The following is a 17,899-nucleotide window of genomic DNA, read 5'->3' as shown; positions in this document are numbered from 1 at the left end:
TTCGGCCGGCCATGAGAAATACACTTATGTTTGTAACTTGTTAGTAGAAATACAATATACACTCCTGGAAATTGAAATAAGAACACCGTGAATTCATTGTCCCAGGAAGGGAAAACTTTATTGACACATTCCTGGGGTCAGATACATCACATGATCACACTGACAGAACCACAGGCACATAGACACAGGCAACAGAGCATGCACAATGTCGGCACTAGTACAGTGTATATCCACCTTTCGCAGCAATGCAGGCTGCTATTCTCCCATGGAGACGATCGTAGAGATGCTGGACGTAGTCCTGTAGAACGGCTTGCCATGCCATTTCCACCTGGCGCCTCAGTTGGACCAGCGTTCGTGCTAGCCGTTCGAACCGCGTGAGACGACGCTTCATCCAGTCCCAAACATGCTCAATGGGGGACAGATTCGGAGATCTTGCTGGCCAGGGTAGTTGACTTACACCTTCTAGAGCACGTTGGGTGGCACGGGATACATGCGGACGTGCATTGTCCTGTTGGAACAGCAAGTTCCCTTGCCGGTCTAGGAATGGTAGAACGATGGGTTCGATGACGGTTTGGATGTACCGTGCACTATTCAGTGTCCCCTCGACGATCACCAGTGGTGTACGGCCAGTGTAGGAGATCGCTCCCCACACCATGATGCCGGGTGTTGGCCCTGTGTGCCTCGGTCGTATGCAGTCCTGATTGTGGCGCTCACCTGCACGGCGCCAAACACGCATACGACCATCATTGGCACCAAGGCAGAAGCGACTCTCATCGCTGAAGACGACACGTCTCCATTCGTCCCTCCATTCACGCCTGTCGCGACACCACTGGAGGCGGGCTGCACGATGTTGGGGCGTGAGCGGAAGACGGCCTAACGGTGTGCGGAACCGTAGCCCAGCTTCATGGAGACGGTTGCGAATGGTCCTCGCCGATACCCCAGGAGCAACAGTGTCCCTAATTTGCTGGGAAGTGGCGGTGCGGTCCCCTACGGCACTGCGTAGGATCCTACGGTCTTGGCGTGCATCCGTGCGTCGCTGCGGTCCGGTCCCAGGTCGACGGGCACGTGCACCTTCCGCCGACCACTGGCGACAACATCGATGTACTGTGGAGACCTCACGCCCCACGTGTTGAGCAATTCGGCGGTACGTCCACCCGGCCTCCCGCATGCCCACTATACGCCCTCGCTCAAAGTCCGTCAACTGCACATACGGTTCACGTCCACGCTGTCGCGGCATGCTACCAGTGTTAAAGACTGCGATGGAGCTCCGTATGCCACGGCAAACTGGCTGACACTGACGGCGGCGGTGCGCAAATGCTGCGCAGCTAGCGCCATTCGACGGCCAACACCGCGGTTCCTGGTGTGTCCGCTGTGCCGTGCGTGTGATCATTGCTTGTACAGCCCTCTCGCAGTGTCCGGAGCAAGTATGGTGGGTCTGACACACCGGTGTCAATGTGTTCTTTTTTCCATTTCCAGGAGTGTAGTTCATTGCTACCTGAATGCATTGTTCCTTAAATAACTTAATACATTTCTGATATATAAAATTCATTGATTGTAGCTTTGAATATGTTGCCTTCCTGAGTCATGTTCACTTAGTGTTCCTTCCTCGGTTTCGGAATCTGTAGTTGCATTTGTGTCCTCTCATGTGGTTTGTTGTGTTGTTTGTGCTTTGTCTACGCCTCCTTCCATATGGGTTTTGGCTCCTGTATTCTTCGTCCAGAGTGTTCGATACAATATCGGCTACGCTATTTATTGTGTTCCAGTAATCGGGATTACGTATTACTCTGGCGATATCATTGTCGTTCTGTATAGGTCTCACTTGTGCTAGCGTGTTGCACAGCAGTGTGACATGTTCTGGTGCCCAGTTTCTCCGCATAAGCATACTTCATCGTCAGTTAGTCCCATACCGTTTAAATGTACCGGATACGGAAATGGACCATCCCCCAGCTTGGGTCGACATGTTTCAGTTGTAATCTTTCGTGTACACCAGGAAAGAAAGAGTGTACTCGGCGACCCTTATCGGATGCAGCCCAGTCTGCCATGTTTGAATCCTCCATTGTTTCATTTGTGTTTTGTTCATAATGTTGGTTCCTGTAATTTCGGTAACTTCATCGACCCTGTCCTTATCAAGCCAGTAAAGTGCAGCCCTGTTACGTATTGTTACGTCTATGGGGCAGGTCCCCATCACAACACAACGTGCCTCTAGTGACGTGGTGTTGAAGGCTCCGCTCATTCTCAGGGGCACACCTCGTAGACCTCGTCTTGCAATTGTCTTGTTAGTCTGTATGTTCAGTCTGTGAGCCCAAGCACTTGAGGCGAAGCATGCGATGGATTGAAATATCGCGAAGTGGTAGGTCCTTATCGTCTTAATAGGTAATTTCTACTGAGTTGTGTTTAGTTTTGCTAGTTTGTGCATAATTTTGGAGGCTTGGTCAATTGTCAATTTTATATGATGGTTGAAAGTCTGTTTTCCGTCTAGATGCAGTCCGTGCCTTGCTTCCTCTGTATGCTTGTATTGTTTAATTTTGGAATTGTATTCCTCTGTAGTGTCCCTCTAAGCAGAAAATATACAGTGTTGGTGGGAGATAGTTTTAATTTATTTTCTTTGCACAAACTGTTAATTTTCTGAAGCAGTTGCGTGCCTTTTGTCTCTGGTGCTGCTCTCGAGTTGGCTGACACCCCTACGAGCAGGTCATCTGCGTAAGCCACCACACCTCTTACCCTGTCGTCACTGTCCAGGGTGTTCAGCAAGGGCTCGATTGCGATATCCCAGAATATTGGTCGGCAAATCGAGCCTTGTGAATATCCCTTTGTCATTCTCTTGACAACCTGCCGTGTACCAGCCCTCCACTCCGCCACTTTGCCTCTGCAGTAGTCGAGGGGGCTATTTTAGAGGGAAGCTGATAGCCTCATTTCCCTTAACTTGGCGAAGAGGGATGGCCACCAAAAGTTGTCAAAAGCCACAGCTATGTCGATTAGAATGGCGGACGCGTTTTTGTCGCTGATGCTATTTGTAACTGTCAGTGCTTGGTTGACGGCGTCTTCTATTGATCTACCTTCCCTGAAGCCGAATTGATCGGGCGTTAGGCCTAGGAGGCGTCTGTGCGATTGTAAACAGTCACACGGGAGCCTTTCCTGTACCTTGTCGAGAGTGTTTAAGAGACAGATCGGTGGGTACGTTTTGGGGTCTGCTGGCTCGTTGTCTTGTGATTTCCTGATTATTACTACATTAGCAGTTTTCCAGAGGTTTGTAATTCTGCCTGTTAGTAGTGACTCGTTGAACATGTTACTGTTTGTTTTAATGTTGCTGAAAGTATCTTGTCTGGGACGGGTGCTTGTCGATTTTTAAGCCTGCTGATTGCCGTCGCGACTTCTTCCTGTGCAAATGCCATGGTTACACTGTCACTGATGTATGGCTCTCTCTTAGGTCAGCGTGGTGCCGCTCGTCTTCTGTGGGGTCGTCATCTGGGAGGAGCCTGTTCAGAAGGTATTCTGCCCTGCTTCTCCATCTTTTGGTCATTGTGCCGTCACCTTGTTTTAGTGTTGACAGAAATGTCGGTGTCTTAACTCGTTCTGTTTCTACCTTGATTGGTTGTCCCCAGATATCGTTCTGTAGCTGGGTTTGTACAAAATTGGTCCAGTAGTCTTGCCTTGCTGTCTTTAGTTGTTTTTGGCATTTCTGCTTAGCGTCACGATACAGATCAAGTCTTATCTATCTTTCAGGGACTGTCTTTGCTTGTTGGTGGTACTTTCTTTTGACCCGTGAATCCCTCCTTTGTCTTGCCAGTTCAGTCGACCACGGTTGTTTCCGTCCCCACCCAGCTTATGCGCGTGGTGTAGCTACTTCCTGTGCTCTTTGTAGGATCTCTGTCAGTACATGCGTTTTGTAATCTATACTGCCTTGGCGACTGCTACGGTCACAGGTTCGAATCCTGCCTAGGGCATGGATGTGTGTGATGTCCTTAGGTTAGTTAGGCTTAAGTAGTTCTAAGTTCTGGGAGACTGATGACCTCAGATGCTAAGTCCCATAGTGCTCAGAGCCATTTGAACCATTTTATACTGCCTTGGACAGTGTGCAGCGACGGCGCTTCAACAATATCTCGAACTTTTTGCCAGTTGGCTCTTCTTATGAGTAAATGCTGCTGTTCGTGGTCCATGTTATGTGTATTGATATATTTGTCCGGGGTTATGACGATTGCATTGTGGACACTGTGTGTGGCTCTATCTAATACCCTCCATGTATTGACTAGTGGAAGAGATTTTGCGTTCCCTAGGGAAAGGTCTATGTTACTTGCACCACCGGCGTCTCCGTGGTAGGTAGGTGGCTGACCCTCCCTATTCAGTATGAAGAGGCTGCATTCATTTACCACGTCAAGCACTAGTTGCCCTCTGTCGTCAGTTCTGAGATCCACAAGGGGGATTTTGCGTTGATATCAGTTAGAACGAGCAGCCTCTTTCTTTCTGAGTGTCATGCAATGTCTTTTATTTTGTCTTAGAAAGGTTCTATATCATACGAGTACTAAGCGTAAATAGACGACATGAGTCATACATCCTGTCCGTCTGTTAGTTCTGCTGTGGCAATGTGTTCAGAGCAAAACCGGGCGATCTGTGTTACTATGAGGTTTTTATTAACTGGTATTATTGCGGCTTTCGCGTTTGGTGTTCCTGCTATTGTGATGTAATATGAGGGGAGCCCTGAAATTTTCCCGCCTCGCAGAAAAGGTTCCTGAACGCAGGCGATGTCTGCTTTTGTTTCTTCTAAGAGTCTACCTAGTTTTATGTTTACTAGGGTACTGCTCTGGCAATTCAGTTGCCTTACCTACAGAAGGGATATCTAGTGAAGGAGAAATCCAGAAACACACATCCATGTGCTCTCACGAAGCCCTTATATACTTTCTCTAGGTTTAGGCCCTCTCCCCTTCGCGCACATGCCTCCGCTAAAAGCTTACATGGCTCTTTGGGGTTCGTTGGCAGATTTTCAACTCTTAGGATCATCCTGTCAGTTTGTTCTGTAGTTGGAAAGCAAATTTTATCCCAGTTTTCATGCTTAGTTCGTATTACATAGCGAAGAGCTGTTTGAAATATATCCTTGTTTTCTAATCTGCTAAGCCGTAGGTTAACTTCTGAGTTTTCGTAGTTTACTTAATTAACGGTATTCAGCTTAGGGCCGTTGGTTGTGTCTGGTTGTGTCACCGCCAGACACCACACTTGCTAGGTGGTAGCCTTTAAATCGGCCGGGTCCGTTAGTATACGTCAGACCCGCGTGTCGCCACGATCAGTGATTGCAGACCGAGCGCCGCCACACGGCAGGTCTAGAGAGACTTCCTAGCACTCGCCCCAGTTGTACAGCCGACTTTGCTAGCGATGGTTCACTGACAAATTACGCTCTCATTTGCCGAGACGATAGTTAGGATAGCCTTCAGCTACGTCATTTGCTACGACCTAGCAAGGCGCCATTACCAGTTACTATTGATGCTGTAAAACATGTACCGTCAAGAGCGATGTTCACCAATTGTTGATTAAAGTTAAGTATTCCAGTAGTTACGTACGTTCTTTGCTACTATAAATTCCTTGTCTTGTTCCAGATCTCACGCCAGCCTGCGTGAGCTTAAACGCGTGCCTTTCGGCTTCCTCATAGTGGCTTGGCTGTCTTGCCAGGCCACAACATTCTTGACTGTTTGTTTGTTGCTACGACTTCGAGTAATTTTCTAGGGCAGCACGTCTTTCCTGCTTCATAGTTTCTGGTAGTATGGAGTTTGATGTGTTTTCGCCGAGCATTTCCCCTGATAACGACTGCTTGTTTTTTATCTCTACCGGGGACTTGTTCGTAAAATGTGACTGTTGTATGTCCGTTTCTGTGGCGTTTGTGTCTGGTGTTGTGCCGGTGCAGTATGTGTCTTTCTGTTCAGCTACCAAACGTCTCAAAAATGAGATCGGCAGGAAGTGCAAAATGGCTAAGCAGGGATGGCTAGAGGACAAATGGTAAGGATGTAGAGGCTTATCTCACTAGGGGTAAGATAGATACTGCCTACAGGAAAATTAAAGAAACCTTTGGAGAAACGAGAACCACTTGTATGAATATCAAGAGCTCAGATGGAAACCCAGTTACAAGCAAAGAAGGGCAAGCAGAAAGGTGGAAGGAGTATATAGAGGGTCTATACAAGGGCGATGTACTTGAGGACAATATTATGGAAATGGAAGAGGATGTAGATGAGGATGAAATGGGAAATACGATACTGCGTGAAGAATTTGACAGAGCATTGAAAGACCTGAGTCGAAACAAGGCGCCGGGAGTAGACAACATTCCATTAGAACTACTGATGGCCTTGGGAGAGCCAGTCCTGACAAAACTCTACCATCTGGTGAGCAAGATGTATGAGACAGGCGAAATACCCTCAGACTTAAGAAGAATATAATAATTCCAATCCCAAATAAAGCAGGCATTGACAGATGTGAAAATTACCGAACTATCAGTTTAGTAAGTCACAGCTGCAAAATACTAACACGAATTCTTTACAGACGAATGGAAAAACTGGTAGAAGCCGACGTCGGGGAAGATCAGTTTGGATTCCGTAGAAATATTGGAACACGTGAGGCAATACTGATCTTACGACCTATCTTAGAAGAAAGATTCAGGAAAGGCAAACCTACGTTTCTAGCATTTGTAGACTTAGAGAAAGCTTTTGACAATGTTGACTGGAATATTCTCTTTCAAATTCTGAAGGTGGCAGGGGTAAAATACAGGGAGCGAAAGGCTATTTACAATTTGTACAGAAACCAGATGGCATTTATAAGAGTTGAGGGGCATGAAAGGGAAGCAGTGGTTGGGAAGGGAGTGAGACAGGGTTGTAGCCTCTCCCCGATGTTATTCAGTCTGAATATTAAGCGAGCAGTAAAGGAAACATAAGAAAAATTCGGAGTAGGTATTAAAATCCATGGAGAAGAAATAAAAACTTTGAGGTTCGCCGATGACATTGTAATTCTGTCAGAGACAGCAAAGACTTGGAAGAGCAGTTGAATGGAATGGACAGTATCTTGAAAGGCGGATATAAGATGGACATCAACAAAAGCAAAACGAGGATAACGGAATGTAGTCGAACTAAGTCGGCTGATGATGAGGGAATTAGATTAGGAAATGAGAGGCTTAAAGTAGTAAAGGAGTTTTGCTATTTGGGGAGCAAAATAACTGATGATGGTCGAAGTAGAGAGGATATAAAATGTAGACTGGCAATGGCAAGGAAAGCGTTTCTGAAGAAGAGAAATTTGTTAACATCGAGTATAGATTTAAGTGTAAGGAAGTCGTTTCTGAAAGTATTTGTATGGAGTGTAGCCATGTATGGAAGTGAAACATGGACAATAAATAGTTTGGACAAGAAGAGAGTAGAACCTTTCGAAATGTGGTGCTATAGAAGAATGCTGAAGATTAGATGGTTTCGCGTTTTTGGATATCGCATATACGAAAAGAGCCGCGAAATATCTGTTAATAATGCCGTGCTTTGAATTTCTTTATCATCATTACCTTTTAACAAAGCAAAATATATATATATATATTGAGATCTTATTGTTCTGTATCTGGCCTACAATTAAAGGAACGTTTTTTCGTGACTGTAACTCATTCTAAAAATCAACATATCTTCCCTACTTTATAGTTATTGAAAATTGAAATTACTTGGTTATGAACACTGATGTTACAGTTCGTATGATCGTTCAACAACAAAATTTTGCAGTGGATTTTGTTTCTCGGTAAAACACCATTCAATACCACGACTAGCACAAGAACATGAGACTCTTATAAAAAAAAATACGTTTTCACTATAAAGTTTGCCAGACCAGAACGGAGCACAGCAAGATTCCTATTAGATTTTGACGGTACATTAACTTATTTGTACTGTGAGTTATATACTATCAGCAGCCCGCGTCAACCTGCAACACATCATAAAATCTGTTGATCTGCACTGCAAGTCTGGAAGCTAAAAGAAATAATATTATTTTACTGTTACTTTACCGCTTCCTTGCGGTATGATAGACTATATTGGAAGTCGTTTGAATACGCCGCGGCAGCGGCTCTTTCGTTCGCCACGCAGCTCAGCACCACAGATAATATTTATGTAACTGTAAAATGTTTCAACAGGATGGGATAATAGGCAAGCAAGCTTTAACAATTAATAATGCAAGTTTTCATTTACATAACTCTATTAAAACTTTTAAATACTTCAATTTTTTACACACCTTTATGAATTCACACGTAATGGCGTACATCTCTTAGTCTCGACAAAAGAATGCTACACTAGCGTTCGCTACTACGACACAGGATATCTTACTCGTTCGACTCCCAGATGAAGAAGACAAAGAAATTGCTATTCGTTACGTATTATATACTAGTTACTTACTTTAATCTTTGTTCGACATTTATCGTCTGTGGCGGTTTCATTACTCGCCGACGCAGATATTCTCAAAAATAAATAATAAAAAAAAAATTCATAATTTTATACAATAACACAATATGATACATATAATTTTCTCGTTACTACATAATATGTTGTTTTTGTTTCTTACTAGACGTTACAATGGGTAGATCACATAACTAATGATGAAGTATTGAATAGAATTGGGGAGAAGAGGAGTTTGTGGCATAGCTTGACAAAAAGAAGGGATCGGTTGGTAAGACATGTTCTGAGGCATCAAGGGATCACAAATTTAGCTTTGGAGGGCAGCAAGGAGAGTAAAAATCGTAGAGGGAGACCAAGAGATGAATACACTAAGCAGATTCAAAAGGATGTGGGTTGCAGTAAGTACTTGGAGATGAAGAACCTTGCACAGGATAGGGTAGCATGGAGAGCTGCATCAAACCAGTCTCAGGACTGAAGACCACAACAACAACAACAACAACAACATTACTGTTTTGTTTGTCGTAGTGACTGTGTGTATACTACCCCCGTAGACAAAATGAACTGGCGTAATATAGGGTCTACATTTGGTTGTATCATATTGTATTTGTTGCACGAGTAGTGTGCAATTGTCTTTGTGTTTGCCTGTGGTGTTGGATTTTTTGTGAACTCAGCGACATCCTCATTCTCAAGATGTTCAAGGACGTCGTTATATTTCTCTGTACTATCTCGCAGTATTTCGTCTTCCGGTTCGTCAACTCGTAAAAGGAGACCAGCCTGGAAGATTGCCCAATCAAACATGTTACGTTTCAGGTGACTGGCAACCTCATATTCAGTTGCACCCTGCATGGACATATCTTCTATATAGTCGGTAATGCTGAAGTACCTACACTGTATTGTGTCCCAGAACTGAGGCATTACATTAGTTTCGGTATCTGCATTTGGGGGTTGTAATATCCCCATGTGTTGCCGCCAGCCTCTCATCCTAGTCGTCGTAGAGCTGTTTTTATGTAGGACAGTCTGCCCCCCCCTGCCTTATCGCATGTTCTGTGTTTGCATGGTATACAGCCTACAGGATTCTCCTGCCTGCATTCTGACTTTTTGTGTCCCGGTTTTGCACATCTTACACATATTAGATCTTTGTCGCAACGCTTCGATGGGTGACCGAAAATGGCGACACTTCAATAATAGTATTTACTGTCCTTTTGCCCTTTGGTCCTGTTTTAAATTGTATTTTAACCTCGTAATCGAACTCGTCTTCAGTAATGTGTTCACTCAGGTTTATTTCGTAGAGCTCCTCCAAGAATTCCTGGTTAGTTAAATATGTTGAGACATGGTGCACTTCCAGCAGGGGTCTGAACTTCTTGGGTTCTTCACACCTAATGTCCTTAAGCTGTGCCGCTTTTTCTATTATCGTTTTCTTGTCTACTTGTGATTCTGTTTCAATTATTGTAGTGTTTGCTGTTGACCTGATTGATTTTATTTTTGTCTTGCTTGGGGTTAATTGTATCAGTGATGGATTCTCTAATGGTTCTCGCATCTTGGTTGGTTTCCTGATTTAAAGAAAAGTGTGCTGGACTGTTTAGCTTTTGTTTGTTGAATGCGTTCCTGTACTTTGCTTTTAGGTTCTGCAATCGGACCGGCAGCCGCAACCGCTGCAAATGAGAGCGAGAGGGGTTTATTTTCTGACTTTAATCTCTGATTTTCGGATTTGAGTTCCGCTATTTCTTGTTCCAGGCGCTGAATGCGTTCCTGGGCATCTGGTGCGTTTGCAACCGCTAGTTCTTATCAGAGTCTGGCGTTTTCAGTTCTGAGCTCTTCATTTTGTCCATATAGCCTTGCTTGACCTAGTGCAAGTGCCCAAATTTTGTCTGTAACCTGCGAAGTAATTGTGGTTGACGTCTTCTTTTTAGTTCATCCTGGAACTCCGCTAAGATCTCACCTACAGCGCTTATCATTTAGTTTCCATTTTCTTTCTTTTGGGAATTGACTCTACGCTGGATACCACTCGTCTTATTGCCCCCGTGCTGGTTCAAATGGCTCTGAGCACTATGGGACTCAACTTCTCGGATCATCAGTCCCCTAGAACTTAGAACTACTTAAACCTAACTAACCTAAGGGCATCACACACGTCCATGCCCGAGGTAGGATTCGAACCTGCGACCGTAGCGGTCGCGCGGTTCCAGACTGAAGCGCCTAGAACCGCTCGGCCACTTCGGTCGGCTCCCCCGTGCTCCTGCCGTCGGAGTCGCATCACTGTTTCGACATCCAGCGGCTGATGCGTAGCTCACATTGATTCCGGGAGCGCGTTCGGCATTTTCCAAAGTAGCAGCGGCTGCCGCCAGCTTGGACCAGGTTGTATGCTCCAGTGTCTCGCGGACGTGGAACTTAACTTAGTTAAAAGCCGAGGGACACGTCCCAAATGATTCACAGAGTGAGGCAAAGAGAGCGCACACCGGACGAAATTTGCTGTACGGCAGCCGATTCCCAAATTCTGGATCCATTGGGCATGTAGTTTGTCTCTAAACCGAGCGCAACCAGTTCCGTTAAGCGCAGTACGATCTGTGATTTGTTCCACAGTTTGCCGCGCGCCGTTACTCGGTAGTGCCAGGAAATAAGAGCCACACGCCAGTTGACAGTACCTGGCGGCCAGCTTTCAGTAGACGGCGTCCGATGAGCCGGCCGCTGCTGTCTGGGACGCCTGACGCAACGAACAGCTGTGGCCCGCGCTGTCAGTGCTGTCTGCGTCTGACGTCACTGCAACCCGCTGCACTCGGGCCGTCAGCAGAAAGCGCAACGCGTCGCAGCCCACAGGGAAGACAATAGCCTCCCGTTCCGCCGACGAAACTTGCCACACGGCAAGCAAGAATACATTCACTGTCACAGAAAAGAAAGACTTCTCACGGTAAAACTATGGTCTCCGAACTAGTCTTTAATACGCAACGTGACAGATTACGCATTTAGCTATCGACGCTGAAACTTGCACTGCAGTCCGACTTCTTTCTCCCACCACAAACGCGAAAACAAGCGGAGCGCTCGTCGAACACGTCCGCACGCCACGCCACGCCACGCCACGCCACTCGCCCCTCTTCCTTTTTGAGCGGAACAGGTGAGTCGCCCATATTGCTTCCTTGTAATACGTGTAAGGGCGGTGATAATATCGCCCTTGAGTGCCCGAATGGCCGGCCGATACTGCACTTTTTCTATGTCGTTGCAAACGCCTAGTATAGCTTACTTGGTCCGAGCACGGGGCTCACAACCCGAACCACACGCCACTGTTAAGCACTAATGAAGGACTGGGTCCCTTACTCCGACTGCACATAATTCATTGAGGTCACTATCACAGGAAAGGAAGACTTCTCACGGTCAAACCATGGTCTCCGAACTAGTCTTTAACATGTAACTTGACGGATTACGCATTTAGCTATCCAATTCCACAATAACACAGTTTTGCTGTGAAATCTTACAGGACACCCGGAAGCAGTAACAGACAAGGGGCCGGCACCCACAAATAACACAGGCTGAGAGTCAGGCTGGGAGCACATCCTACGAGAACTTGTTCACACTATGCTCACCACAAACTGCAGACATTCCGGTCGAACATCCGCTTGCGGTGGCCGCCAGAAGGACGAAGCGACCGACAGGCCCACGCCGTGCTTCTCACACAGGCACCTCAATTTGTACAAACATCTAGGCCAACACCAACTCCGGACTCCCCTCTCACTGCGAGGCTTGGCACAGTTTGTACGAAATGCCTTCCAGGCAACCCGTAACCGCAGCAGGAGATTTCACGATTCACAAACAGACCCAGCGTAACGGACATCACACATGTACTTACGCCCGAGCCACACAACGCCAGTCTCACCGGCCGCCCCAAACCGACTACCTCTCGCCGTCCCGCGCGCCCCAGCCGAAAACGCAAAGATGCTCATGCCCGGAGACGCGCCAAAGATAAGAAGCCGATCGCTGATGATCGACCAGCGATCTGGCTCATTACTGACTTGACCGGCAAATCGCAACTAACACGTGCTCCAGTGCCGTGGAGCGTCAAGACGCATTGGTGTGTCACGAGGTTTTTTTTAACATTGGTGTTAATCTTTCGCAGGTAAAATTAGTGCCGAATCGTTTCTTGGAGTAATAAATTTATAACATTTGTGTCTCATAGTCGATCCATAAAAAAAACCTGTTGCATGTACTTTGTGTTTGCTTTTTTGCATCTAGGAAAAACGTACATGTAAGAGTGTCACGAAAGTTTGAAACGTACTTTGGTGTGCCTCAAAGGAAAAGGAAAGTTGAGAAACTGCGGTCTAACATATTGCGGCAGACGGTGGTAACACCATCTTGAAAGGCGGGTGCTCACTGAATGGTTTTCGTATTAAGAAACGACCCTGAGGCCACGGGAAACCCTGTCAGGGTTTAGCCACACGAACTAGGTGTCCATAATTTTACATGTTGGCCGTGGCTGTGTTCCTGATTCCAGTGCAGCAGCCGGACTCGGGGCCTCTGAGAAGCGAATGGCGCAAGGCGGGGTAGCAGACGCTCGCCACTTTGAAAGCTGCGGAGATGGAGAGGGGGAGGGAAGGAGGGAGGAGGAGGCTGGGGCACTCAGTGAAAGTAGTCAGCCGCCACAACCCGCCGAGGCAGCCGCTGGCGCGGCGCATTGTTTCGTGGAGCGCCCGCCAGGAGCTCTGGAGTGCGGCAGCGTCTAAAAAGCGTTCGTTGTAAACGTGCGCGCGTGTTTTTAGCCGGGACTGGCTTACCTAGGACGACCTCGCACTACGCAGCTGCGCTGTGGAAACCCGTGTTGTGTCATGCGTAACTACTCGGTGACGCACTGAAAACCAGCTCCGAGTACAGACTGCTCACCAATTACGCGCGAATTGCCCACTGTGAGCAGATACAACAAGAAGTAGATAAACATGTAACGATTAGATAATAAAGAAATAACAAATAGCCTAATGCAAAGGTCTGTGTTTACTCAATCTTATCTTTTACATTATATTACATTATGTGCTGAAAATGTCATTGTGCTCTAGCGAACTCTAGTCCGCAATCTAATATGTTGATGTATACATTGCGCAACTGTGCCGCTCCAGTTCTCAAAATTCCGTTACGAATATTGTCTTTTAAAGTCTTCTAAAGTCGTTGGGATATTTGCGTACACTTATCTCTGTAGACTGCCACCGGCCGAAGTGGCCGTGCGGTTCTAGGCGCTGCAGTCTTGAACCGCGAGACCGCTACGGTCGCAGGTTCGAATCCTGCTTCGGGCATGGATGTGTGTGATGTCCTTAGGTTAGTTAGGTTTAGGTAGTTCTAAGTTCTAGGGGACTAAGGACCTCAGAAGTTGAGTCGTGCTCAGAACCATTTGAACCATATTTTGTAGACTGCCACACAATAGCCACAAGTGTTTTTTTTTTACTTTTTTTTCGTTGTGTTTGGTCGCTGCGGACGTCACATGACATCTGTTCAAGTTCATTTGTTGTTCTTTCCATTCAGTTTTTTTTATTACAGAGGCCAACCAGCTCTCTGACCGAACACGCTGAGCTACCGTCCCGGCGGTGGTTAGGTCCGGCGAACGCGGCGGCCACAATCCTTTGCTGGCAGGCCTTTCTTTTGTGGTTAAAAAAAATGGTTCAAATGGATCTGAGCACTATGGGACTTAACACCTGAGGTCATCAGTCCCCTAGAACTTAGAACTACTTAAACCTCACTAACCTAAGGACACCCCACACATCCATGCCCGAGGCAGGAGTCGAGCGTGCGACCGGAGCGGTCGCGCGGTTCCAGACTGTAGCGCCTAGAACCGCTCGGCCACAACGGCCGGCTTTCTTTTGTGAATTTCTTGGAAGTGAATGACTCACTCACGGGAAACATGAAAGATGGTCGCCAACCTGTCGAAAGACAGCGAATATACATCGCAACAGCTTCGAAACAGTAGATGACAATTAGCGGGCGACAATGAGGGCTGTAGTACTGGGGTCGGTTTCTTGTGCGCCACCCTGTAGAAAGGACCAGAAAAACATCTTGGCTTGCACATAACGTCGCGTAGAAACTGCCTGTAACGAAGAGTCATGGAAGGAAAATTCGTGAGGAAGAGAGTAAGAGGAAGAAGACAGATAGGAAGGCTGGGTGACGTTCAAAATCGACGAAGTTACCAGCAGGTTGCGGTAGGGGCACAGGACAGAGGAAAGTGGAGATCATTCGGTCGATACCTATCGTAAGACAAGGAATACCAGAGTAGTTGTGTAATAGAACAACGCATTACAAAATAATGTTTTGTTACAAACTGAGCAAAATGGAAAGGCTTAACTGGATAGTCTTGCCTTTGCCCGCGCCTCGCAGCTTACGTGTCGTCTCCCGCGTCGCTGCCAGAATCCGCACACTCGTCTACATCTACATCACACTCCGCAAGCCACCTAATGGTGTGTGGCAGAGGGTACTTTCGGCACCACTGTGTCATCCCTCCAACCTGTTCCACTAGCGATTAGTGCGTGGGAAGAATGATTGTCGGTAAGCCTCTGAATTGGCTCAAATTTCTCGAATTTTCTCCTCCTGGTCAATGCGCGAGATGTATGTAGGGCAAAGTAGCACGTTGTCCGATTCCTCCTGAAAAGTATTGTCCCGAAATTTCAATAGTAAATCTCTCCTTGATGCATAACGCCTCTCTTGTAACGTCTGCAAATGGAGTTCGTTTAGCATCTCCGTCGTAGTGGCCGCGCGGTTGAGAGGCGCCGTGTCACTGATTGCGCGGCCCCTCCCGCCGGAGGTTCGAGTACTCCCTCGAGCATGGGTGTGTGTGTTGTTCTTAGCGTAAGTTAGTTTAAGCAGTGTGTAAGTCTAGGGGCCGACGACCTCAGCAGGTTGGTCCCTTAGGAATTCACACACATTTGAACATTTTTTTAGCATCTCCGTAACGCTCTCTTGCCAGCAAAACGGTCCCGTGACGAAACGCGCCGCTCTTCGTTGGATCTTCTCCATCTCCCCTATCAGTCTTACCTGATAGGGATCCCAAGGTAGATGAACAATACTCAAGAATCGGGCGAACAAGCGCTTTATAAGCCACTTCTTTCGTGCATGACTCTTGGCGGTGTGCGGGTTTATTGGCGCAGCCAGATAAACTCTCTGCATGCTACACTTACAAAAGCTATCTAATCAAGGGACGTCAGTCTCGCTTCGACCCTCGAGACAAGGTTAAAGTTCTCAGTACACCAACGACAATAACTGAAAGCTCTGAAGGTACGGAATCGCTTTCAGAAAAGATCGAAAGATCCGACCAGTGGACTGGAATGTGTAGAGCGCTGACAGATCGTACATCATCTCCAGATGACCACTAGCAACTCTTACAGATATTCACCACGACAGCAATGCAAAAGGGGTACAGTACAAAGTCAATAGAGAAAGAGTCACACAAAAACATCACTCTCAGATTCACACGGAAACAAATGAAATGTGTTGGTGTCGTTGACCCTAGCCAAGTCCCACTCCTCCTTCAGCTAGCTAATGTCTTTACGCTTTACTCTGAGATCTCCCTTTAAACACAATGAAAAGTCCAGGTCCACCCCGGGGATGCTACGCGACTTCGACACCCCATCCAGTTGCCGAGTCCTTGACTTCGCGAGCCCCAAACAGCTCCACGAAATTAAGTAACGTTCCATTTGAAACTCTCCACTTCTTCCTCTCGCACTTGCCTCCTCAGAGTCATTTCCTTTTGCATATGCCCGATACACCTCTCCATCTTCCACCTGCCTCCTACAGCTCCCACTTCCCTCTGTCTGTCTATCTCCTCCTCCTATCTTTCCATCTCATCCTCCCCCGTCTCTCTGTCCTTCTCATCCTCCCCCTCCCCCCTTGTACCTGTCCATCTTATCTTTCCACCAACTCTCTCATACTCACTTCTCTCTACCTGCCCATTTCCTGAGGACATGGGGAACATAATACACATACATACATTTTATATTGATTTTAGGTATAGATTAATGCCTGTCAGCGAGTTATTTTCAGGAGCAGCAAAATGTAGAAAATTTAGACGTTATGTTAATGTCTTCTTGACGTCATTCACTGAATTTTTCTGCACACCTTTCAATTCGTACGATGAGGACAGACGAGATCTTTTTGAAGGACACATTTAGCTACATGTACAGGATGAAGGTAAGTTCTCTCACTCGGCCTTCGCAGCGCTTATCCTCAAATACATACAAAAAAATTTTGTCATTCGCGTATTTCCGGCAGTAAGTGGACGTTAAGGATTGGCAGTCTGGCAACACTGTAATCCACATGCACGGTAACTACCTCCGTCGTCAGATAGGTGTAGTGCTTTGCAGGTGGTGCAACGAATAGCGTTTTGGGTTAGCATGCAGGAGGTCGAGGGTTCAATTCTAAGCCGAAGCGTATTTCTTTTTATTTGCCAATTTCATTCTGCCATATAGGACCGTAGTATACGCCTTTTCTTAAATCACACGAATCCGACATTTACATAGTACATTCCTAATGAAATTTTATGTGCGTGAACGAGGCAAGAATAATGGTTGGTACTAACGAACCACGGACCTTGCCGTTGGTGGGGAGGCTTCCGTGCTTCAGCGATACACATAGCCGTACCGTAGATGCAACCACAACGGAGGGGTATCTGTTGAGATGCCAGACAAACGTGTGGTTCCTGAAGAGGGCAGCAGCCATTTTCAGTAGTTGCAGGGGCAACAGTCTGGATGATTCACAGATCTGGTCTTGTAACACTAACGTAAACGGCCTTGCTGTGCTGGTACTGCGAACGGCTGCAAGCAAGGGGAAACTACAGCCGTAATTTTTCCCGAGGGCATGCAGCTTTACTGTATGGTTAAACGATGGCGTCCTCTTGGATAAAATATTACGGAGGTAAAATAGTCCCCCATTGGGATCTCCGGGCGGGGACTACTCAGGAGGATGTTGCTATCAGGAGAAAGAAAACTGGCGTTCTACGGGTCGGAGCGTAGCATGTCATATCCCTTAATCGGACAGTTAGGTTAAAAAATTTAAAAAGGATAATGGATAGGTTATAGTTAGGTATAGTTGGAATGAGTTAAGTTCGGTGGCAGGAGGTACAAGACTTTTGGTCAGGCGAATACAGGATTATATATACAAAATCGAATAGGGGTAATGCAGGAGTAGGTTTAATAATGAATAAAAAAAATAGGAGTGCGGGTAAGCTACAACAAACAGCATTGTGAACGCATTATTGTGGCCAAGACAGACACGAAGCCCACGCCTACGACAGTAGTACAAGTTTATATGCCAACTAGCTCTGCAGATGACGAAGAAATTGAAGAAATGCATGATGAAAGCAAAGAAATTATTCAGATTGTGAAGGGAGAAGAAAATTTAATAATCATGGGTGACTGGAATTTGGTAGTAGGAAAGGGGAGAGAAGGAAACATAGTAGGTGAATATGGATTGGGGCTAAGAAATGAAAGAGAAAGCCGCCTGGTAGAATTATTCACAGAGCACAATTTAATCATAGCTAAAACTTGGTTTAAGAA

At 46.4% G+C, this 17,899-nt stretch overlaps 1 protein-coding gene across 3 annotated transcripts in view; it reads left to right on the top strand.

The window, feature by feature from the left end:
* LOC126473609 (E3 ubiquitin-protein ligase ZNRF1) overlaps window positions 1–17,899 on the top strand; it is a 733,622-nt gene that overhangs the window by 56,400 nt on the left and 659,323 nt on the right. For 2 of the 3 annotated variants that reach the window (XM_050100777.1, XM_050100776.1), the window contains exon 2: window positions 3,428–3,487. The exons of the other annotated variant lie outside the window; for it this stretch is intronic. In XM_050100777.1, coding sequence (XP_049956734.1) covers window positions 3,428–3,487 — 60 coding nt within the window. The remainder of the gene's footprint in view (window positions 1–3,427; window positions 3,488–17,899) is intronic. 3 annotated transcript variants of the gene reach the window in all.

This window comes from Schistocerca serialis, chromosome 4 (assembly GCF_023864345.2).
Source record: "Schistocerca serialis cubense isolate TAMUIC-IGC-003099 chromosome 4, iqSchSeri2.2, whole genome shotgun sequence".
Lineage (NCBI taxonomy): Eukaryota > Metazoa > Arthropoda > Insecta > Orthoptera > Acrididae > Schistocerca > Schistocerca serialis.
The sequence above is the reverse complement of the archived record's forward strand: the minus strand, read 5'-3'. Positions and strand labels throughout refer to the sequence as shown.